At 42.1% G+C, this 25,304-nt stretch overlaps 1 protein-coding gene across 3 annotated transcripts in view; it reads right to left on the reverse strand.

Moving 5' to 3' along the window:
- SNX13 (sorting nexin 13) overlaps positions 1–25,304 on the reverse strand; it is a 483,917-nt gene that overhangs the window by 191,702 nt on the left and 266,911 nt on the right. For all 3 annotated transcript variants that reach the window (XM_030201510.1, XM_030201500.1, XM_030201519.1), the window contains one exon: positions 18,259–18,391. In XM_030201510.1, the coding sequence (XP_030057370.1) occupies positions 18,259–18,391 (133 nt within the window). The remainder of the gene's footprint in view (positions 1–18,258; positions 18,392–25,304) is intronic.

Below are 25,304 nucleotides of genomic sequence, written 5' to 3' on the forward strand. Positions count from 1 at the left end.
AAACAGACGCTTCATGTCTATCCTTTCCACTCCACTCATTATTTTATAGACCTCTATCATATCTCCCCTCAGCCGTCTTTTCTCCAACCTGAAGAGCCCTAGCTGCTTTAGCCTTTCTGCATAGGGAAGTCATCCCATCCCCTTTATAATTTTTGTCGACCTTCTCTGCACCTTTTCTAATTCCACTATATCTTTTTTGAGATTCAAGGTGCGGTCGCACCATGGAGCGATACAAAGGCATTATAACATCCTCATTTTTGTTTTTCATTCCTTTCCTAATAATATTTGCTTTCAACGTATCATCGACGATGACGCCTAGATCCCTTTCTTGGTTGGTGACTCCTAACGTGGAACCTTGCATTACGTAACTATAATTCTGGTTCCTCTTTTCCACATGCATCACTTTGCACTTGCTCACATTAAACGTCATCTGCCATTTAGACACCCAATTTCCCAGTCTCGTAATGTCCTCTTGTAATTTTGCACAATCCTCTCAAGATTTAATAACTGAATAATTTTGTGTCACCAGCAAATTACCTCACTAATTACTCCCATCTCTAGGTCATTTATAAATACATTAAAAAGTAGCAGTCCCAGCACACACCCCTGTGGAACCCCACTAACTACTCTTCTCCATTGAGAATACTGACCATTTATCCCTACTCTCTGTTTTCTATCTTTTAACCAGTTTTTCATCCACAATTTAATGTCCACCTATGTTTTTTATCTAATACATTTTTTTAAATGTTTGGATATTTTTATATTTCATGACATAATCCTTGATATTAGCTTTTATTATATGTTAATATACTTATTTTTGTGTTATTTTGTATTACTTTTTTAAAAATGTATTTTATATATATATACTAGTAAAAAAGGCCCATTTCTGAGAGAAATGAAACGGGCGCTAGCAAGGTTTTTCTTTGAGTGTGTATGTTTGAGAGTGTGTGTGTGAGAGTGAGTCTGTGTGAGAGAGAGAGAGTGAATGTGCAAGAGTGTGTGGGTGACAGAGAGAGAGAGAGTGACTCTGGGTGCGAATGTGTGTGTGAGAGAGTGTGTGTGTGTGTGTGTGTGTGAGTGTCCTCTGATCTCAGGATCCCCTCCCCCCTTCTCTGGTCTGAGAACCGCCTCCTCCCCTCTGTAGCAGAAGGTGGATTTTGAGCGTGGCTTATGTATTGTTTTGTTGGGGAGTCTGTGAGTTGCATGAGCAATCAGCGCTGCCATTTTGGTGTTGGGGGTTTGTGTGGGGGAGGGTACTGTTATTCCACATAATTGTATGTGTTTCTGTTTGTGGAGGGGTTGGGGGGGGGTCAGAGGATGTGTGTGGGTGATTGAGGTACATAGGTGTGTGTGTTTGTGAGAGAGAGATGCTGTCTGTGCATGGCACAGTGAGTGTTTCTGTGTGTGTGTGTGTGTGTGTGAGTGAGATAGATGCTTTTGGGCGGGAGGGAGGGAGTGTGGTGGAGCTGGGTAACTTGTGTGCTTTGGCTGTGAGGTCTGGCATTGGAACTCAGGCTGTCCTCCTTTATAGCTCTTTTGTTCTTTTAAAAAGAAGGGGGCAGGGGGAGGAAGAAGACACTGTCATCTGCTATACTTGCTTGACACCCATCTATATAAAGAATTCACACCTCCAACGTTGTGAAGCTCGTAGTTCACGTGTGCACTGTTATTGTTGATGAGCGTCATTGCGTTGGCGAAATGTTGGGGCTCGTTTGTAGAGATTCCTTCGGAGCTATGTGCATGGGGGGGAGGAGCTTGGGTGATGCGCCGAGGAGGGGGGCACTGACAGCTGATTTGTAGGCAGGGGGAAGAGTAGGTACTGCTTCCCCTGCGTGGCTCACGGTTTTCTGTCGTTTTGCTTTCATCCGATCTTATTTGCGACTTGTGCCTTCCCCGCCCCTACTCCTCCCCCTGCGTGGCTTGCGGTTTTCTCTGGTTTTCGTGCCTTGTGCCTTCCCCGCCCCGCCATCATCGCGTTTTGACGCGAGGGCAGAGGTACAGTGCAGCCCATTGGGTGAGTGTCAGTGCTCCGCCCTCGACGTCATAACGTTGTGACGCGAGGGTGGGGCACACACTCATGGGGGAACAGCGATCTACACCAGCACGGAAGTTGGTGCAGCTTCTGGCTTCATTAGAACGTTGGGGTTGTGAATTATGTGTGGATGGGACGTGACTGAGGGCGGGTCTATGAGTGAGAGTGAGTGGTGCTGACAGCCTAGAACAGTACAGGGCTTCAGTGTTTCCTTGCCACACAGTGAGCTTCAGAACGTTGGAGGTGAGAAATATTTATATAGATATTTTTTTTTCTTTTTTAGAGTCCTGAGCCAGGTGCTCAGCGCTGAAACATGGTGTCCTGTCTAGTCTGTTGCTATCATCCAATAAACACTGCATATTAAGATCTTTTCATCTGTTCTGTGGTGTTTTGGAATTGCCATCCCCACATCCTATTCCTTGGTGATACAAAGCCATAACATTCTCATTTTTGTTTTCCATTCCTTTCCTAATAATTCCTAACATTCTATTTACTTTCTTAGCCATCACTGCACACTGAGCAGAGAGTTTCAACGTATCAGTGATGACACCTAGAACCTTTTCCTGGACGGTGACTCCTAATGTGGAACCTTATATCATGTACCTATATAGTTTGGGTTCCCTCTTTCCAATATGAATCACTTTGCACTTGCTCACATTAAAAGTCATCTGTCATTTGGATGCCCAGTCTCCCAGTCTTGTAAGGTCCTCTTGTACTTTCACAACTTTTAATAACTTTGTGTCATCAGCAAATTTAATTACGTCACTAGTCATTCCCATCTCTAGACACTTTATAAATATGTTAAAAAGAAGCAGCCCCAACACAGACCCCTGGGGAACCCCACTATCTACTCTTTTCCATTGAGAATATTGAACTTTTAACCCAACTCTGTTTTCTATCGTTTAACCTGTTTTTAATCCATCATAGCAGATTACCTCTTATCCCATGACTTTCTCAGGAGTCTTACATAAGTACATAAGTAATGCCACACTGGGAAAAGACCAAGGGTCCATCGAGCCCAGCATCCCGTCCACGACAGCGGCCAATCCAGTTCAAGGGCACCTGGTAAGCTTCCCAAACGTACAAACATTCTATACATGTTATTCCCGGAATTGTGGATTTTTCCCAAGTCCATTTATTAGCGGTTTATGGACTTGTCCTTTAGGAAAACGTCTAACCCCCTTTTAAACTCTGCAAAGCTAACCGCCTTCACCACGTTCTCTGGCAACGAATTCCAGAGTTTAATTACGTGTTGGGTGAAGAAAACTTTTCTCCAATTTGTTTTAAATTTACTACACTGTAGTTTCATCGCATGCCCCCTAGTCCTAGTATTTTTGGAAAGCGTGAACAGATGCTTCACATCCACCTGTTCCACTCCACTCATTATTTTATATACCTCTAACATGTCTCCCCTCAGCCGTCTCTTCTCCAAGCTGAAAAGCCCTAGCCTCCTTAATCTTTCTTCACAGAGAAGTCGTCCCATCCCCGCTATCATTTTAGTCGCCCTTCGCTGCACCTTTTCCAATTCCACTATATCTTTCTTGAGATGCGGCGACCAGAATTGAACACAATACTCAAGATGCGGTCGTACCATGGAGCGATATAACAGCATTATAACATCTTCACACCTGTTTTCCATACCTTTCCTAATAACCAACATTTTATTCGCTTTCCTAGCCACAGCAGCACACTGAGCAGAAGGTTTCAGTGTATTATCGACGACGACACCCAGATCCCCTTCTTGGTCCGTAACTCCTAACGTGGAACCTTGCATGACATAGCTATAATTCGGGTTCTTTTTTCCCACATGCATCACCTTGCACTTGCTCACATTAAACGTCATCTGCCATTTAGCCGCCCAGTCTCCCAGTCTCGTAAGGTCCTTCTGTAATTTTTCACAATCCTGTCACGAGTTAACGACTTTGAATAACTTTGTGTCATCAGCAAATTTAATTACCTCACACTAGTTACTCCCATCTCTAAATCATTTATAAATATATTAAAAAGCAGTGGTCCTAGCACAGACCCCTGAGGAACCCCACTAACTACCCTTCTCCATTGTGAATACTGCCATTTAACCCCACTCTCTGTTTCCAATCCTTCAACCAGTTTTTAATCCACAATAGGACTTTTCCTCCAATCCCATGACCCTCCAATTTCCTCTGTAACCTTTCATGAGGTACCTTGTCAAACGCCTTTTGAAAATCCAGATACACAATATCAGCCGGCTCCCCTTTGTCCACATGTTTGTTTACTCCTGCCAAGAATTGAAGTAAATTGGTCAGGCAAGATTTCCCCGCATAAAAGCTGTGCTGACTCGGTCTCAGTAATCCATGTCCTTGGATGTGCTCTGTAATTTTGTTTTTAATAATAGCCTCTACAATTTTCCCCGGCACCGACATCAGACTCACCGGTCTATAATTTCCCAGATCTCCCCTGGAATCTTTTTAAAAAATGGGCGTTACATTGGCCACCCTCCAATCTTCCAGTACCACGCTCGATTTTAAAGATAAATTGCATATCACTAGCAGTAGCTCCGCAAGCTCATTTTTCAGTTCTATCAGTACTCTAGGATGAATACCATCCGGTCCAGGAGATTTGCTACTCTTCAGTTTGCCGAACTACCCCATTACGTCCTCCAGGTTTACCGTGAAGTCAGTAAGTTTCTCCAACTCGTCCGCTTGAAATATCATTTCCGACACCGGTATCCCACCCAAATCTTCCTCGGTGAAGACCGAAGCAAAGAATTCATTCAATCTCTACGCTACGTCGTCTTCCTTGATCGCCCCTTTTACTCCTCGGTCATCCAGCGGCCCAACCGATTCTTTTGCCGGCTTCCTGCTTTTAATATACCGAAATTTTTTTTTTTACTAAGCTTTTTTGCCTCTAATGCTATATTTTTTTCATAATCCCTCTTGGCCTTCTTTATCTGCGCCTTGCATTTGCTTTGACACTCCTTATGCTGCTTCTTACTATTTTCAGACGGTTCCTTCTTCCATTTTCTGAAGGCATTTCTTTAGCCCTAATAGCTTCCTTCACCTCACTTTTCAACCAGGCCGGCTGTCTTTTGGAGTTCCGTCTTTCTTTTCTAATTTGTGGAATATGTTTGGCCTGGGCCTCCAGGATGGTATTTTTGAACAGCGTCCATGCCTGTTGTACAGTTTTTACCCTCTCAGTTGTCCCCCTAAGTTTTTTTTCCACCGTTCTTCTCATTTTATCATAGTCTCCTTTTTTAAAGTTAAACGCTAACGTATTTGACTTCCTGTGTATAGTTACTTCAAGGTTGATTTTGTCAAATGCCTTTTGAAAATCCAGATAAAGAACCTTGACTGGCTCACCTTTATCCGCATGTTTATTCACCCCTTCAAAAAAATGTAGTAGATTGTTGAGGCAAGATTTCCCTTGACCAAATCCATGTTGGCTTTGGCTCATTAATTCATGCTTATATATATGCTCTGTAATTTTGTTCTTTATAAAAGTCTCTACCATTATGCTCGGCACCAACGTCAGGCTCACCAGCCTATAATTTCCCTGATCACATCTGAAACCCTTTTTAAAAATTGACGTTATATTGGCCACACGCCAATCTTCCAGTACCATGATGGATTTTAAAGATAAATCATATACTACTAATAGCTCTGCAAGTTCACTTTACATAAGAACATAAGAGTAGCCATTGTAGGTCAGAACAATGTTCCATCTAGCCCAGTATCCTGTTTCCAAACATTGGCCAAGCCAGGTCACAAATACCTGGCAGAAACCCAAATCATGGCAACATTCCATGCTATAAATCCCAGGTCAAGCAGTTGCTTCCCATATCTGTCTGTCTCAATAGCAGACCTTGGACTTTTCCTCCAGGAATTTGTCCAACCTTTCTTAACCCAGATACACTAACTGCTGTTATTACATCCTTCGGCAAAAAGTTCCAGAGCTTAACTATTCGTCGAGTGAAAAAATACTTTCTATTTGTTTTAAAAGTATTTAATGTGACTTCCTGGAATGTCCCCCTAGTCTTTGTACTTTTGGAAAAAGTAAAAAAAAAATCGATTCACTCTACTACACCACTCATGATTTTGTAGACCTCAATCTTATCTCCCTTCATCCGTCTATTTTCCAAGCTGAAGAGCCCTAACCTCTTTAGCTTTTCCTTGTACGAGAGGAGTTCCATCCCCTTTATCATTTTGGTCGCTCTTCTTTGAACTTTTGCTAATTCCACTATATCTTTTTTGAGATACAGCGACCAGAACTGAACGCAATAATAAAGATGTGGTTGCACCATGGAGCGATACAGAGGCATTATAGTATTTTCGGTCTTATTCACCATCCTTTTCCTAATAAATCCTAGCATTCTGTTTGCTTTATTGGCCGACACCACACACTAAACAGAAGATTTCAGCTTATTATCTACGACGACACATAGATCGCTTTCTTAAGTAATGACCCCCCTCCCCCCCAAGGTGGACCTTAGTATCAGGTAACTATGACTCGGATTATTCTTTCCAATATGAATCACCTTGCATTTGTTCACATTAAATTTCACCTGCCATTTGGATACCCAGTCTTCCAATTTCCTAAGGTTTTCCTGCAATATTTCTACAGTTCACACGTGTTTTAACAACCTTGAATAGTTTTGTGTCATCTGCAAATTTAATCACCTCACTCATCGTTCCGATTTCCATATCATGTTAAATATCACCGGTCCCAATACAGATCCCTGCGGCACTCCACTGTTCAACCTCCTCCATTGAAAATAATGACCAATTAACCCTACCCTCTGTTTTCTGTCCAAAAAGCAATTCCTAATCCACACCAGAATCTTGCCTCCTATCCCATGACTTTTTAATTTTCTCAAGAGTCTCTCATGAGGAACTTTATCGAAAACTTTCTGAAAATCTAGATACATTACAACAACCAGATCACCTTTATCCACGTTTATTCATGCCTTCAAAGAAATGAACCAAATTGGTGAGGAAAGACTTCCCTTGCCTGACCCCAGAACATAATATAAGAGTAGCCATACTGGGTCAGACCAATGGTCTATCTATCCCAGAATCCTGTTTTCCAAACAGTGGCCAAGCCAGGTCACAAGCATCTGGCAGAAACCCAATTAGCACCAACATTCCATTCTATCAATCGAGGGGCAAGCAGTTGCTTCCCCAGTCTGTCTCAAAGCAGACTATGGACTTTTCCTCCAGGAATCTGTTGAAACATTTTTTAAACTGAGATACGCTAACTGCTGTTACCCTATCCTCTGGCAAAGAGATCCAGATCTTAACTATTCATTGAATGAAAAAAATATTTCCTCCTATTTTTTTAAAGAATTTCCATGTAACTTCCTCAAGTGTCCCCTAGTCTTTGTACTTTGGGAATGAGTAAAAATTTGATTTACTTCTATTCGTTCTACACTACTCAGGATTTTGTAGACCTCAATCATTCCCCTCATCCGCCCCTTTTCCAAGCTAAATATGGTGTACTTGGATTTTAGCAAAGCCTTTGACAGAGTTCCACATAGGCGACTGATTAATAAAGTGAATACCCTTGGTGTGGGACCTAAAATGACTGACTGGGTTAAAAACTGGTTAAATGGGAGGAGACAGAGGGTAAAGGTAAATGAAACTTGCTCCAAGGAAAGGAAAGTTATCTGTGGTGTACCACAGGGATCGGTCCTAGGGCCGGCTCTTCATAACATCTTTCTGAGTGCTATTGCGGAAGGGCTGTCTGGTAAGGTTTGTCTTTTTGCGGATGATACCAAACTCTGTAATAGGGTGGACACCCCGGAGTGAGTGGATGGCATGAAGAACGATCTAGCAAAGCTTGAAGAACGGTCCAAATATTGGCATCTAAGATTTAATGCTAAGAAATGCAGGGTCATACACTTACTACTACTATTTATCATTTCTATAGCGCTACAAGGCATACGCAGTGCTGTACACCTTACACAAAAAGACAGTCCCTGCTCAAAGAGCTTACAATCTAGATAGACAGGTAAACAGACAAACGATTAAGGGTAAGGGAATAAACAGGTGAGGATAAAGGACAGGGCAAGTGAGTAGTGGTTATGAGTCAAAAGCAGTGGTAAAGAGGTGGGCTTTAAGTTTGGACTTGAAAACGGCCAAGGACGGGGCTAGATGAACAGGCTCGGGAAGTCTATTCCAGGCGTGAGGTGCAGCAAGACAAAAGGAATGGAGTCTAGAATTGGCAGTAGAGGAGAAGGGGATGAATGAAAGAGGTTTATCTACAGAATGGAGTACTCGAGGGGGGGTGTAGGGAGAGAAGAGAGTAGAGAGGTATTGGGGAGCAGCAGAGTGAATACACTTATAGGTTAATAAGAGAAGCTTGAACTGAATACGGAAACGGATAGGGAGCCAGTGAAGTGACTTAAGGAGGGGGCTAATGTGAGCATAGCAACTTTGGCGGAAGCTAAGTCGCGCAGCAGAGTTTTGGACTGATTGAAGAGGAGAGAGATGGCTAAGAGGGAGGCCGGTGAGAAGCAGGTTACAATAATCAAGACGAGAGGTGATAAGAGTGTGGATAAGGGTTCTGGCAGAGTGCTAAGAGATGAAGGGATGGATTTTGCTAATGTTATAGAGAAAGAAACGAAAGGTTTTGGCAATCTGTTGAATATGAGCAGAGAAGGAGAGAGAGGAGTCAAAGATGACCCCAAGGTTACGAGCTGATGAGACAGGGAGAATGAGAGTGCATTCCACAGAAATAGAGAAAGGGGGAGAGGAGAGGTAGGTTTAGGGGGAAAGATGAGAAGCTCGGATTTGGCCATGTTAAGTTTTAGATGACGTTGAGACATCCAGGCAGCGATATCAGATAGGCAGGCTGAAACCTTGGTTTGGATGCTGGTTAAGATTTCAGAGGTCGAGAGGTAAACTTGGGAGTCATCAGCATAGAGATGGTACTGAAAGCCATGGGAAGATATCAGAGAGCCAAGGGAAGAAGTGTAGATGGAGAACAGGAGAGAACCGAGAACTGAACCCTGAGGTACACCGATTGGTAGAGGGATAGAAGTGGAAGAGGATCCACCAGAGAGTACACTAAAGGTGCGAAGCGAGAGGTAGGAGTAGAACCAGGAAAGAACAGAGTCCTGGAAATCAAATGAAGACAGCGTATCAAGAAGTAGGCTGTGATCAACAGTGTCAAAAGCAGCGGATGGATCGAGAAGGATTACAAGAATCCAAGGGTACAATACAATATAGGGGGTGACTAGCTCCAGTGTACAAAAGAAGAGCTGGACTTGGGGGTGATTGTGTCTGATGACCTTAAGGTGGCCAAACAGGTAGAAAAGGTGACGGTCAAAGCCAGAAGGATTCTTGGGTGCGTAAGGAGAGGGATGACCAGCAGGAAAAAAATGTGACAGTGTCCTTGTATACGTCTCTGGAGAGGCCCCACTTAAAATACTGCGTGCAAGTCTGGAGCCTGCACCTATGGAAAAATATAAACAGGACGGAGTCAGTCCAGAGGGTTTGCTACCAAATTGGTAGGTGGTCTCGGTCATAAAACATAGTGATAGGCTCATGAACCTCAACATAAGCCTATCACCATTTAACCCTACTCTCTGTTTTCTGTCCAATAAGCAATTCCTAATCCACACCAGAACCTTGCCTCCTATCCCATGACTTTTTAATTTTCTCAGGAGTCTCTCATGAGGAACTTTCAAAAGCTTTCTGAAAATCTATATACACTACATCAAGAAGTGCCACTGGAAGAGAGGCGGGAGAGAGGAAGTATGATAGAGACGTTTAAATATTTCAGTGGTGTAAATGTACAGGAGGTGAGCCTTTTTTAAATGAAGGAAAACTCTGGAATGAGAGGACATAGGATGAAGTTAAGAGGATATAGACTTAGGAAGAATCAAAGAAAATACTCTTTCAAGGAAAGGGTGGTGGATTCGTGGAATGGCCTCCCGGTGGAGATCTTGGACATGAAGATTGTCAAAATTTAAGAAAGCGTGAGACAGATACGTGGAATCCCTTAGGAAACTGAGAAGTTAGTGGATACTGTGGAAGGGCAGACTGGATGGGCAATTTGGACCTTATCTGCCGTCAAGTTTCTGTGTTTCAAAGCTGAAGAGCCCTAACCTCTTTACCGTTTCTTCATATGAGGAGTTCCATTCCCTTTATCATGTTTGTCGCTCTTCTTTGAATATTTTCTAATTCTGCTACATCTTTTTTGAGATACCGCAACCAGAAATAAATGCAATACTCAAGGTGTGGTTGCACCATGGGGCGATACAGAGGCATTATAGTATTTTTGGTCCTATTCATCATCCTTTGCCTAATAATTCCTAGCATCCTGTTTGCATTTTGGCTGCCGCCGCACAGTGAACAGAAGCTTTCAGTGTATTATCTACAACAACACATAGATCTTCTTGAGTGCTGACCCCCAAGATGGACCTTAGCATCAGGTAACTATGACTCGGATTATGCTTTCCAATGTGCATCACCTTGCATTTGTTCACATTAAATTTCATCTCAAATTTGAATGCCCAGTCTTCCAATTTCCTAAGGTCTTCCTGCAATATTTCACAGTCTGCTCGTGTTTTAACAACCTTGAATAGTTTTTTATCATCTGCAAATTTAATCACCTCACTGATCGTTCCGATTTCCATATCATTTATAAATATGTTAAATAGCACTGGTTCCAATACAGATCCCTGCGGCACTCCACTGTTCACCTTCCTCCACTGAGGGAAATGACCATTTAAACCTACCCTCTGTTTTCTGTCCAATAATCAATTCCTAATCCACACCAGAACCTTGCCTCCTATCCCATCACTCTTTAATTTTCTCAGGGGTCTCTCATGAGGAACTTTAACAAAAATCTGAAAATCTAGATACACTACATCAACCAGCTCTCCTTTATCCAAATGTTTATTCATGCCTTCAAAGAAATGAAGAAAATTGGAGAGCCAAGACTTCCCTCGGCTCAACCCAGGCTGACTCTGTCCCATTAAACCATGTTTGTCTACGTGTTATAATTGTATTCTTTATAATAGTTTCCACTATTTTGCCCAGCACCAAAGTCAGGCTTACCGGTCTGTAATTTCCTGGATCACCCCTAGAACCCTTTTTAAAAACCGGCATCACATTGGCCACCCTCCAATCTTCAGGTACTATGGATGATATTAACGACAGGTTACATATTGCTAGCAGCAGATCAGCAATTTCATGCTTGAATTCTTGAGTACCCTTGGATGTATGCCATCCGGTCCAGGTGATTTACTACTCTTTAACTTGTCAATTTGACTCAGTGCATATTTCAGGTTCACTGAGTTTTTTTTTCCCCATTCCTGTGCATCATCACTCTTGAAAACCATTTCTGGTACAGGCAGATCTCTTATATCTTTTTCAGTAAAGACAGAAGCAAAGAATTAATTCAGTTTATCCACTATAGACTTGTCCCCCGAGTGCTCCTTTTGCTCCTTTGTGATCTAACAGTCCCACAGATTCCCTCACAGACCTTGCTTTCTGCTGACGTACCTGAGAAAGTTGTTACTTTTAATTTTAGCCTCTGTGGCGTTTTCTCTTCATATTCTCTTTTAGCCTTCTTCATTAATGATTTGCATCTGATTTGCAAATGCTTATGTTGCTTCTTATTTTCTTCACTTGGGTCCTTTATCCATTTTTTGATGGACAATCTTTTGGCTCTAATAGCCTCTTTTACTTCACCTTTTAACCATGCTAGCTATTTTCTCTTCTTTCCACCTTTGCAAATACATGGAATGCATCTGGACTGGGCTTCCAAAATGGTATTTTTGAATAACATCTATGCCTGATTTAGTGTCCTAACTTTAGCAGCCGATCCTTTTAGTTTCTTTTTAACCATTGAACTTATTTGATTGTAGTCTCCCTTTCAGGCGACCCTCAGGGGGAGGAATGCTGGCTTCGGCCTAACCCCTGGTAAGCCTTTCCTCAGCTGAGAGGTGCCCAGCTCTACCACCGGCTGCCTTTCAGGTGCTGTGGAGGACTTGCAGCTCATCTGCATATCCTTACAGCCTTCTCCGGGGTGACACCCAGGTCCACTCCGATCCACTCAGGGCCTCCGCTCTAGGTGCCGCGCGCTTAACGGCGCGCGGGGCATTTTTCTCTTTACTTCTAATCTTGCTAAAGTACCTCAGTCATTTATGGCCCCTATTCATATTCTCTTCCTAGCCTTGTCCCTTCCTAATCTTTTCCCTCACCCCCTACCTCTCTCCGCTACAGGAACTCACTGCCCATCCATCGACTTCATCACCTCACCTTCTCTCCTACCCTCTTCCTCCCTCTTGGCTTTTAATCTCCGCCTCTTTCTTCCGTCCATTTTGCCTTCCCCATTCCACCTAAATACCTCTCGCCTTCGAGGCCACACCTCTCCTGCTCTCCTCCGCTCTCTTTTACTCCTTCTCTTACTCTCAGCCGGTGACATCAATCCCAATCCTGGCCCCCCTCACCAACTATTATCCCAACTCTACAGATCTCACCCCGACCTCTCTAACCTCATTATTTCTCTACTCCCCTCCTCTTCTCTGCCCTTCTCTTGCGCCCTATGGAATGCCCACTCTATCTGTAACAAACTCGCCTATATCCATGACCTCTTTATCTCGCGTCACCTCCATCTGCTCCCCAAAACAGAAACCTGGCTCTGCCCTGATGACTCTGCTTCAGTCGCAGCCCTGTGCCATGGTGGTTATCTATTTTCACATACTCCTCGCCCTGCTGGCCGTGGGGGCGGTGTTGGACTACTTCTCTCACCCTCCTCCAGATTTCAACCCCTTCTTCCACCTCAATCTCACTGTTTTTCCTCCTTTGAAGTCCACTCTATCCGCCTTTTCTCTCCTCTGCCTTTTCGAATAGCGGTCATTTATCGTCCCCCTGATAAGTCCCTTTCATCCTCTCTCAGTGACTTTGATGCCTGGCTTGCCTTCTTCCATGATCCTTCCGCCCCCTCTCTCATCCTTGGTGACTTTAATATTCCTGCTAATGATCCTTCCAACTCTTATATTTCTAAGTTACTCGCTTTAACGTCCTCCTTTAATCTCCAACTATGCTCCACCTCCCCCACTCATCAAAATGGTCACTGTCTTGATCTCATCTTCTCCTCCAACTGTTCACCCTCTAGTTTCCTTGCCTCTGATCTTCCCTCCTCTGATCACCATCTTATAACTTAAATCTCCTCCCTCCCAGTCCCGTCCTATCTTATCTAATTTATCTAGGAATCTTCACGATATTGACCCTTCATCTCTATCCTCCCATGTTTCAAACCTCCTCTCTACTGTGGCACCATCCACGTCTGTCAACGAGGCTGTTTCTTCTTACAACAATACTCTATCCTCTGCCTTAGACACTCTTGCACCTTTGATGACCCGCCCTGTAAGGCGTACAAAACCCCAACCTTGGCTGACTTCTAATATCCGCTACCTACGTTCCTGTACCCGCTCCGCCGAACGCCTCTGGCGGAAATCTCGGGCCCTTGCTGATTTCTTACACTTTAAGTTCATGCTGACCTCCTTTCAATCTGCTCTTTTACGTGCCAAACAGGATTATTATATCCAACTGACCAACTCTCTTGGCTCTAATCCTCGACTTCTCTTCATCACATTGAACTCTCTCAAGGTGCCCCCTCCCCCAACTCCCCCTTCATTATCTCCTCAGACCCTTGCTGAATTCTTTCACAACAAGGTTCAAAAGATAAACCTTGCTTTCTCTACCTCACCACCTCTCCCTCCACTAGTCCGTTCCCCTCTCTCTCCTTCCCCTCATTCCCTTTCCTCCTTTCCTGAAGTTACTATTGAGGAAACTACACTTCTCCTTTCTTCCTCAAAATGTACCACCTGTTCCTCTGATCCCATTCCCACCCACCTTCTTAATGCCATCTCTCCTGCTCTTATTCCTTTTATCTGTCACATTCTCAACCTCTCACTTTCCACTGCGACTGTCCCTGCTGCCTTTAAACATGCTGTGGTCACACCTCTCCTTAAGAAGCCTTCACTCGACCCTACTTGTCCCTCTAATTACCGACCCATCTCCCTTCTTCCTTTTCTCTCCAAATTACTTGAGCGTGCTGTTCACCGCCACTGCCTTGATTTTCTCTCCTCACATGCTATTCTTGACCCACTACAATCTGGTTTTCGCCCTCTCCACTCAACCGAAACTGCGCTTACTAAAGTCTCCAATGACCTATTACTGGCTAAATCCAGAGGTCAATATTCCATCCTCATTCTTCTTGATCTTTCCGCTGCTTTTTACACTGTCGATCACAGCATACTTCTCGATACCCTGTCCTCACTTGGATTCCAGGGCTCTGTCCTTTCCTGGTTCTCTTCCTACCTCTCCCTCCGCACCTTTAGTGTTCACTCTGGTGGATCCTCTTCTACTTCTATCCCTCTGCCTGTCGGCGTACCTCAGGGTTCTGTTCTCGGTCCCCTCCTCTTTTCTATCTACACTTCTTCCCTTGGTTCATTAATCTCATCCCATGGCTTTTCCTACCATCTCTATGCTGATGACTCCCAATTCTACCTTTCTACCCCTGATATCTCACCTTGCATCCAAACCAAAGTTTCAGCGTGCTTGTCTGACATTGCTGTCTGGATGTCTCAACGCCACCTGAAATTAAATATGACCAAAACCGAGCTTCTCATTTTCCCCCCCAAACCCACCTCCCCGCTCCCCCCGTTTTCTATTTCTGTTGATGGCTCTCTCATTCTCCCTGTCTCCTCAGCTCGAAACCTTGGGGTCATCTTTGACTCTTCTCTCTCCTTCTCTGCTCATATCCAGCAGATTGCCAAGACCTGTCGTTTCTTTCTTTACAACATCCGTAAAATCCGCCCCTTTCTTTCCGAGCACTCTACCAAAACCCTCATCCACACCCTTGTCACCTCTCGTTTAGACTACTGCAATCTGCTTCTTGCTGGCCTCCCACTTAGTCACCTCTCCCCCTCTCCAGTCGGTTCAAAACTCTGCTGCCCGTCTCATCTTCCGCCAGGGTCGCTTTACTCATACTACCCCTCTCCTCAAGACCCTTCACTGGCTCCCTATCCGTTTTCGCATCCTGTTCAAACTTCTTCTACTAACCTATAAATGTACTCACTCTGCTGCTCCCCAGTATCTCTCCACATTCGTCCTTCCCTACACCCCTTCCCGTGCACTCCGCTCCATGGATAAATCCTTCTTATCTGTTCCCTTCTCCACTACTTGCCAACTCCAGACTTCGCGCCTTCTGTCTCGCTGCACCCTACGCCTGGAATAACTTCCTGAGCCCCTACGTCTTGCCCCATCCTTGGCCACCTTTAAATCTAGACTGAAAGCCCACCTCTTTAACATTGCTTTTGACTCGTAACCACTTGTAACCACTCGCCTCCACCTACCCTCCTCTCTTCCTTCCCGTTCACATTAATTGCTTTGATTTGCTTACTTTATTTATTTTTGTCTATTAGATTGTAAGCTCTTTGAGCAGGGACTGTCTTTCTTCTATGTTTGTGCAGCGCTGCATATGCCTTGTAGCGCTATAGAAATGCTAAATAGTAGTAGTAATAGTAGTAGTAGTAAATGCAGCTACAGTAGATTTCCTTTGCGGGTTCATCCCAGATAGTAGCTCCTTCAAATCATCACCTTTGAAAACCATTTCCGGTACAGGCAGATCTCTTACATCTTCTTCCATAAAGACTGAAGTAAAGAATTCATTCAGTTTCTCCACTATGGCCTTTCCAGTACAGCCAGATCTCTTACATCTTTTTCCATAAAGACTGAAGTAAAGAATTCATTCAGTTTCTCCACTATGGCCTTTCCAGTACAGCCAGATCTCTTACATCTTTTTCCATAAAGACTGAAGTAAAGAATTCATTCAGTTTCTCCACTATGGCCTTGTCCTAAGTGCCCCTGTTGTTCCTTCATGATCTAATGGTCCCATGGTTTCCCTCGCAGGCTTTCTGCTTCTGATGTACCTGAAAAGGTTGTTACTGTGAGTTTCAGTCTCTGCGGCAAGTTTCTCTTCATATTCTCTTTTCAGCCATCTTTATTACTACTTTGCATCTGAGTTGACAGTGCTTATGTTGCTTCTTTTTTTCGTCGTTTGGATCTTTATCCATTCTTTGAAGAACAAGTTTTTGGCTGTAATAGCCTCTTTTACTTCACCTTTTAACCATGCTGGCAGTCATTTTCTCTTCTTTTCACCTTTGCAAATACATGGAATGCATGTGGTCTGGGCATCCTAGATGGCATTTTTTAATAACAATGAATACTAAGTTGTTTGCACAATTAGTTTGCGGGCGCTTTCCACCTTATAATGACAATTAAATGATTAAACAAATGGAACCTCAAATCCCTCGGTAGGGAAAATTTCAATACAGAACTAGCACTACCAACGTAGGGGTCCGTTTAATATCATAGGTTCCTGGGGGGCTTCTAGTTCACAAGGGTGGTGAATAATTGATACAATTGTCTTAGGACATATTTATTTAGTTTGGTGATTGGCGCATTCCACATCAGGTGTTAGTAAGGAACAGGAGGAGGTTTTTTAAGTCACCCGTTTTTCTCACTTAGAGTGAGTTTTTTTTTTGTGAGCGATTGGTTTTCCTCCTCTTCTGCTCCTTACGGAACCTATGATATTAAACGGACCCCTACGTTGGTAGTGCGAGTTCTGTATTGAAATTTTCGCTACCGGGGGATTTGAGGTTCCATTTGTTTAATCATTTAATTGTCATTATAAGGTGGAAAGCGCCCGCAAACTAATTGTGCAAACAACTTAGTATTCATTGATTTATAAAAAGTTTGCACTCCCTGTATTATTTTGATTTTTTAATATCACCCATGCCTGATTTAGTGTCCTAACCTTAGCAACCAATCCTTTTAGCTTCTTTTTAATCATTTTCCTCATTTTATTATAGTCACCCTTCCAAAAATTAAATGCAGCTACAGTAGATTTCCTTTGCGGGTTCCTTAGTACTCTAGGATGTATACCATCCAGTCCAGGCAATTTGCTACTCTTCAATTTGTCAAATTGCTGCACTACGTCTTCCAAGTTTACAGATATTTGTTTCAGTTTGTTTGACTCATCAGCAACGAATACCATTTCTGGCACTGGTATCTCTCCCACATCTTCCTCGGTGAAGACCGAAGCAAAGAATTCATTTAATCTCTCTGCTATGGCATTGTCTTAACTGAGTGCCCCTTTTACTCCTTGGTCATCTAGTGATCCAACTTATTCTTACCGGCTTCTTGCTTCTAATATACCTAAAAAAGTGTTTACTATATGTTTTTGCCCCCAATGCAATTTTATTTTCATAGTCTCTTTGCCTTCCTTATCAGCGCTTTGCATTTGACTTGCCACTCATGCTGTCTGATCCGTCGGATCCTTCTTCCATTTTCTGAAGGATTTTCTTTTTAGCTGTAATGGCTTCCTTCATCTCACTTTTTAACCATGACGGCTAATGTTTGGCCTTCCTTCCTCCTTTTTTAATACTTGGAATATATCTGGTCATAGTCGTCTTTTTGAAACTTAAATGCTAATGTATTGGATTTTCCTGTTTGTACTTAACTCCATTAAGGACTAAGTCTAGAGTTGTTCCGTCTCTTGCTGGATCACTTACAACTGATTACCTGAAAATGCATTTTTTTAATCTCCTAGGATAGAAGATAAATCAACTGTAGCAGGGTGTGGCTCTTATTTGATCTGCAATATCTGGTCCAATAACATTTCACCCCTTCTATCCTTGAATCACAGGAGTCTCAACCTTTCCCCTCCTGGTCTCTGTATTATGCCTGTATGCCAGGAAGCGGAAAACTGTAGTTTGGTGTAAGAGTCTCATGAGCCCGTACCAAGACATTACTCTGATTGTCATTATCATGCATACTAGTGAGAATCACTGAAATTAATTTATTTCTTGACTAGTGCTCAGGAGCTGGCACACTTCCTTCAGGTCAGAAAAGAATGAGCAAAACTGTTCTGACCTAAAAAAGGCTGTTAGTCCCCAAAACCTATTCGAAGGAAATTATTGTTAGTCTAATAAAAGAGCACTATCGTAGCTGTTTATGTTTTTATTGGCCTTTTTCATTGCATAGAATAAAATAAGTGTTCTACTGAGGTTTGCAACTCTAGCTCCCAAAACCTCCAAAGAGTTGTATTTCTAAGAATATTCACAAATATAAGCTGAATCTCCACATCTTTAGGTCAAACACTAAGTTAATTAGAATATTTTATTCTGTTTGCACAATTTCCCCAGCAACGGATTTGCTTTCTCTTACCTCCATCTCCATCATCTGATCCTCTAAAGCTTGGGTCCTTCAACATGTCAAGTTCAGCAAGCATCCGGATATAAAATGGATTGTGTTTGAATGATGGGTAGAATCTTTCATCTCGAAGCATCACATCATATACCTTATTGAATAAAAATATTAAAATTACTATATCCACAGGAGGAACTGAGCCAGATTCATGGAAATTAATCTTTTATTTGTTCTGTGATATGCTAATCCTAAGCATAGCATGATCCTGTTTGCTGTCTTGGAACCTTTTTGAGAAATATTTTTTCTTTTAATTTTTGATGTTCGAAGCAGTTTGCACATCAAACGGTATATATGTGATACACTCCTCTCTACTCTTGCTTTTCACTAGACAATCGCGTTTTTAAAATGCAACTAGTTCATCAGCACAAAATACGAATATTACAGAACAAGATATTTAAGTATCACCATGCAAGCATAAATTTAATACCCTACTGGTGTTTGTATTTTTTGTTTTTCCACTTACTTTAGTTTTTATTTTTTAACATGAGAAGTTCTGGTCATTTTAAAGATTGCTTATTGCTAATGGAAAACAGAGTTCTAAAATTATTTTTTATCTCATATCAATATTCCTTACCATTATATATTTATGTGACAACTCTGGGGTTTAAATTTTCTGATTGTCTTAATTTTTCAAGAAGGAAACAACCCTCACTATGGAAATGTATGTGTGGCACCCTTTTAAAATAAATAAATAAAAGAATTCCTCATTCTTGGAGATAGACTTAGGGGCTCATTTTCAAACAGAAAAACATCCAAAAGGTGGCATTTTGACATTTTTATTTGCCAAAATGTCCAAATTGCTACTTATAAAATACATTTTAAGACTTTTTCTATACAGTTCATCTGCACTATGTCCAAATTACAAGGGGGCATGCTGGGGGCGAGATTTTGGCATTCCCAAAGCTTGGATTTTTTTCTGCCATAATGGAACAAAACAAAAACATCCAGAGCTACAATTTAGACATTTTGGTCTAGACCTGTTTTTATCACGATTAAGTCAGAAAAAGGTGCCATAAACGACCAGATGACCACTGGAGAGATTAAGGTATGACCCCTTACTCCCCTCAATGGTCACTGACTCCCTCCCACTACCCCAAAGATATGAAAGAATAAGTACATATCAGGCTCTATGACAGTATCAAATGTAATGGCTAGTCCTATCAGGAGACTTGAATGCGCATGGCAAAAAATGAAAAATGAACACACACTCAAAGCTTGGAAACAAATGCAAAGAAAATACTAATACACAATAAGAAAATCCAAAAGAACATAATACAAAACCAAAATAGGACCAGATTACAAAGACACACAAACTCTACCAACTTGTGAATAAACTAATAGATACTAAACTGGTTACCACAGCTAGCACAGACACACCATCAGCAGATCAACTTGCCAAATACTTCAATGAGAAAATTATAAAACTTCGATCCACACTACCACTCAATACCATTGATCATGAAAAATTTCTGGAATGCCTGAACCCTATTCCCACTGAATGCCCAGCAGATCGAACTTGGAATGACTTCGAACTACTAACCGAAGAAACCATCACTCAAGCACTCAATAAATTCTCCAAAACCCACTCCAAACTGGATATATGCCCCAGTAACCTAATTAGTTATGCCCCCAAATGCGTCATAACAGACCTTACGTCACACTTGAACTACATGCTACAACACGGACTTTTCCCCAAGGACAAAGGAAATATATTACTTACACCCATACCCAAAGACTTAAAGAAAAAACTAAATGACACAACCAACTAGCGACCAGTCGCATCCATCCCCCTGATAGTAAAACTAATGGAAAGTATGGTAACCAATCAACTCAACAATTACCTAAACAAATTCATAATACTACATGAATCACAGTCAGGATTTCGAACCAACCATAGCACCGAAACAGTGCTAACCACTCTCATAACCAAATTTAAACAACTAATTGCAACTGGAAATAATGTGCTACTCTTACAATTTGATATGTCCAGTGCTTTCGACATGGTCAGCCATCAAATACTCTCGAACATCCTAGACTACTTCGAGATCGGAGGAAACGTACTAAGATGGTTTAAAGGCTTAACAGCAAGAACTTATCAAGTGATTTCAAACCAAAAAACGTCAACACCATGGAAACCTGAATGAGGAGTACCACAAGGATCACCGCTTTCACCAACCCTTTTTAACTTAATGATGACACCATTAGCCAAATCGCTATCCAACCAAGGACTCAACCCATACATCTATGCAAATGACGTCACGATATACATCCCGTTCAAACAGGACATAACCGAAATCACAAATGAAATCACACACAGCCTCCAAACAATGAACTCATGGGCGCATGCATTCCAATTAAAGCTAAACGCAGAAAAGACACAATGTCATCACAATACAACACAAACAAACCAAATACTATAAACACACCAGATTACACCCTTCCGGTCTCAGACGGCCTGAAAATTCTGGGAGTCACAATTGATCGGAACCTCACACTTGAAGACCATGCGAAAAATACAGCAAAGAAAATGTTCTACTCAATGTGGAAACTTAAAAGAATCAAAGCTTTCTTCCCAAGGGAAGTATTCCGAAGCCTATTACAATCAACGGTACTAAGTCATCTAGACTACTGCAATGCCATTTATGCCGGATGCAAAGAACAAATCATCAAGAAGCTTCAAACTGCTCAAAACACAGCAGCCAGACTCATATTTGGGAAAACAAAATACGAAAGCGCCAAACCCCTAAAAGAAAAACTACACTGGTTACCATTAAAAGAACGAATTGCGTTCAAAGTTTGTACCCTGGTCCACAAAATCATCTACGGGGAAGCCCCGACCTACATGTCAGACCTCATAGACTTACCTACTAGGAACGCAAAGATATCGTCACGAACATACCTCAATCTCCACTATCCTAATTGCAAAGGACTAAAATATAAATCCACATATGCGACCAGTTTCTCCTACATCTGCACGCAGCTATGGAACGCACTACCGAAGGCCATAAAAACAACGCAAGACCTATCTATCTTCAAAAGGCTACTGAAAACAGATCTTTTTAAGAAGGCATACAATAAACATCCATCTGAAATACTAAATAATAACACTATACACGTTCTACATAAAATCGAAACCTTTTTCACATAACCAAAGATCAAGCACTACCTCATGTCGAATAGGCTCTTTCTATAGTATTCCACCTAATGTATGTTACAATCCAATTCATAACTCAGAAACCTTCATGTAATACCTTATTGTATTCCTCTTTACCATGATCTACTCCATTTATGTTATGCTCCATGTATGTTCCACTGTATATTTCTTAACATGTATGTCATTAATGCAATACCATCTGTAATTCTATTACACGGAAATGGCATCCGCCATTACGGCAAATGTAAGCCACATTGAGCCTGCAAATTGGTGGGGAAATGTGGGATACAAATGCTACAAATAAATAAATAGAGCAGCAAGCAGGATCCATGAGTAGCCTACTAACCTACAAATGCACTCGATCTGCAGCCCCTCCTTACCTCTCTACCCTCATCTCCCCTTAAGTTCCTACCTGTAACCTCCGCTCTCAAGACAAATCCCTCCTTTCAGTACCCTTCTCCACCACCGCCAACTCCAGGCTCCGCCCTTTCTGCCTCGCCTCACCCCATGCTTGGAACAAACTCCCTGAGCACATATGCCAGGCCCCCTCCCTGCCCATCTTCAAATCATTGCTCAAAGCCCACCTCTTCAATGTCGCCTTTGGCACCTAACCACTACACCTCTACTCAGGAAATCTAGACTGCCCCAACTTGACATTTCGTCCTTTAGATTGTAAGCTCCTTTGAGCAGGGACCGCCCTTCTCTGTTAATTTGTACAGCGCTGCATAACCCTAGTAGCGCTCTAGAAATGTTATGTAGTAGTAGTATTAGGACAGTGCACTATAGAGAAGGGGACCTAGGCCCATATCTCAAAATTGTGGTTGAAAGTGGGAGCCTTCCAAACCCCACCAAAAACCCACTCTATCCAAATATAGGTGACACCTGCAACCATAAGAAGTAACTAACTCGCTAGTCTCACTCAAACACACAAGGAGTACTCAGGCTGCATATACTGCAGTAGGACATGTTTATCCACTCCTACTCTAGCTGAGATAAATATTTAACCATTTCTCTGACCTCATGTACAAGTTTCTTTAAATCAATCACCTTACTTTCTAACTCTTCCTACTTTCTTACCCTTCTATATGTTACATCTTTGCTTTACCCTTCGCTATCACCTAAATGTTCTATTACGTATTGTGTTGACATTGTAAATAGTATACCATGCCATACCTTGTACTGTTTTTGAATATTTTTACTGCTGTAATTGTCTATTGCTCATGCTTGATCTATTCTTACTGTACACCGCCTTGAGTGAATTCCTTCAAAAAGGCGGTAAATAAATCCTAATAAATAAAACAAATAAGGGCTATTATAGTGATATACAGTTGGGTACAGTAGGTTGAGGGATCCCTATATAAAATAAGGGGGTAATGGTGAGCTGTATACCTGGGACCTTTTATGTGACATCCACTGCAGTGCCCCTTAGGGTGCCCCACTGCTCTGCTGTCTGTATGGACAGTCTGCTAAGCATGCTGGTTTCTCCCACATCCCAATGGATTGATTTTGTGCATTTTTCACTTTGACATTTTTTTTCCGAAAATGGTCCAGAAAGGTAGATGCACTGAGCACAACAAATGTCTAGCAAGTGGCAATTTTCAAAACAAAAAGACTTTTTCTGTTTTGAATATGGCCATGTTTGCTACTGGATTTTTGGACATTTTCTGCAAAGCATACAAAGTTGGATTTGGACATTATATTGAAAATGCCCTTCTCAGTATTATGATTGTTTTAACTGGTGAATTTATGTATATTTTATTCCCCTTGTCGATACTGCGATAGGTTTATTTCCTTCTATTTCAGTATATTGAACACACATGCATGGTGTTCTACTGGTTTCTTTTTTATTTGCAAGTATATGAGTAGATGGTCATAACTGCAGTAAATATGCCCATACTCAGAGTTCATACTTTTTTTTTTAATTGCAAAAGGGGATATCGATCATTATTTTTTTATAGCTATTTATATATGCTATAAGATCCAAATAAGAGTTGTTATAATTAAAATCTATGTACTGAATTATATTTATCTTTGAGCATCCTCTCTTTGGTTTATTATGTTTACCGTCTACATGCAAGTGATAGTGAATAAAGTACATAATCCTTGACATTGTAATGAGCGATATATTCATGCTTTTGATCATACATTTTATATAAAGTTTTGGTATACAGTAGTGTCTCGAATATCCGAGAAACAGATAATACTAAAAAATATATTAGGGATAGAAGAGGCATATTCAATTTGGATTTCAAATTTTATTAACACAATTCAGTAACCATTTAACAAATGTGTTGTATATGTGCTTGTACTGTAACAAATTTTTTACAGAAATAGGTTCATAAAGAAAATCAGTGCTGTATACAGAGGAGTACAATATTAAATTTAAGCACAGTAGTTATTTGAAAAACACATTTTAATTAGAAGAAATAATGAAGCAAATACAAAATGGTCAACCAAAAGATGTTTTTTTTTAAAAATTGTGATTTAAGTTTGTTTTCCTGTTTTACTTCTCTTTCTTGAAGCGAGGTCAAGCCAGAATCTCAAGATCATAACATTAGAAGCAGTCGCTTCCTCTTGTTGTTCCAGATAAGCCAGTACCACTTTGAAGGCCTTGACCTCTTCACTGACTCATTTGCTCAGTTATATCAGAGAAAAATGACAAAAATGGTATGAGGTTTGCTCCACAAGGCATCAGATCTCCCTTGAGGAGAGATCTGATGACTTGAACATGTATACCCTGGAGGAAAGAAAAGAGGTGTGATATGATACAGACATTAAAATATTTGAAAGGTTCGAGAATGCCAGGTCAGAGTGATATACAGGGCATATACCTCTCAGTCTCGACTGTGTCAGATGGGATATATAGATTCAGCCCAATGTAGACGCTGTGGTGCGCCGGACAATAACTTCTACCATGCTTTCTGGAAATGCTCAGCTATAACAGCTTTCTGGACCAGGATAGTTAAATATTTAGAAAGAATAGGAGGGAAAACGGTTAATCAGCAGCCTACGAGTATTCTGTTGGGTTGCCAAGCTCCAGTAGAGGGGGGTACGAGATACCAGAATATAATGGCCCATAAGGCTTTTTTGGTGGGCATGAAGTGCATACTTGTTAACTGGACACAAGAACTGAACCCCTCCTTTTGGCAATGGAGGAATCGCTTACATGACTTACTTATGATGGAGCTCCAGGACTCTCTGCATAACCCTCGGACACAAAGCAATTTTTTCCTTACCTGGGAAGGATATATTAACACTTTGTCCTACAGGGCGAGGAGTCACATCTCTCTATATAAAACGCACCTCCAACGTTCTAATGAAGCCTCTGTTAGCCAACATTCTAAAGTGAAGGGGGTGAGATCGCATTGTGTCTGCCCCGCCCACGCGTCAAACGTGATGACGTCGAGGGCGGAGCAATGACACTCAACCAATCGCAACGCTCGGCAGCGAAGCGTCAGGGAAGGAGGCGGCGCTCTCGACGTCTAGCCTTCCCTTCGCTGTGTTCCGCCTTCTTCTGACGTCAAGGATGACGTCAAAAGAAGGCGGAACACAGCGAAGGGAAACCTAGACGTCGGGAGCGCCGCCTCCTTCCCTGACGCTTCGCTGCCGGAACCGGCACGGAGGTAAATTTAAAAACAAGAAAAAACAAAACAAAACAACCATGTTGGGGGGAGAGAAGAGGGTGGCCACTAAAGAACAACAATGGGAGCGGGAGGGCAGGGGAGAAACGACAGCATGGATGCGAAGGGGGGGGGGGGGGGGGGGGGGGGGGAGAAGAGGGCGGCCCAGGCTGGGACATGGGAGAGAGAGGAGCATGGATGCAAGGGGGGTCATGAAAGGGAGACAGGGG

Source organism: Microcaecilia unicolor, chromosome 1 (assembly GCF_901765095.1).
Source record: "Microcaecilia unicolor chromosome 1, aMicUni1.1, whole genome shotgun sequence".
NCBI lineage: Eukaryota > Metazoa > Chordata > Amphibia > Gymnophiona > Siphonopidae > Microcaecilia > Microcaecilia unicolor.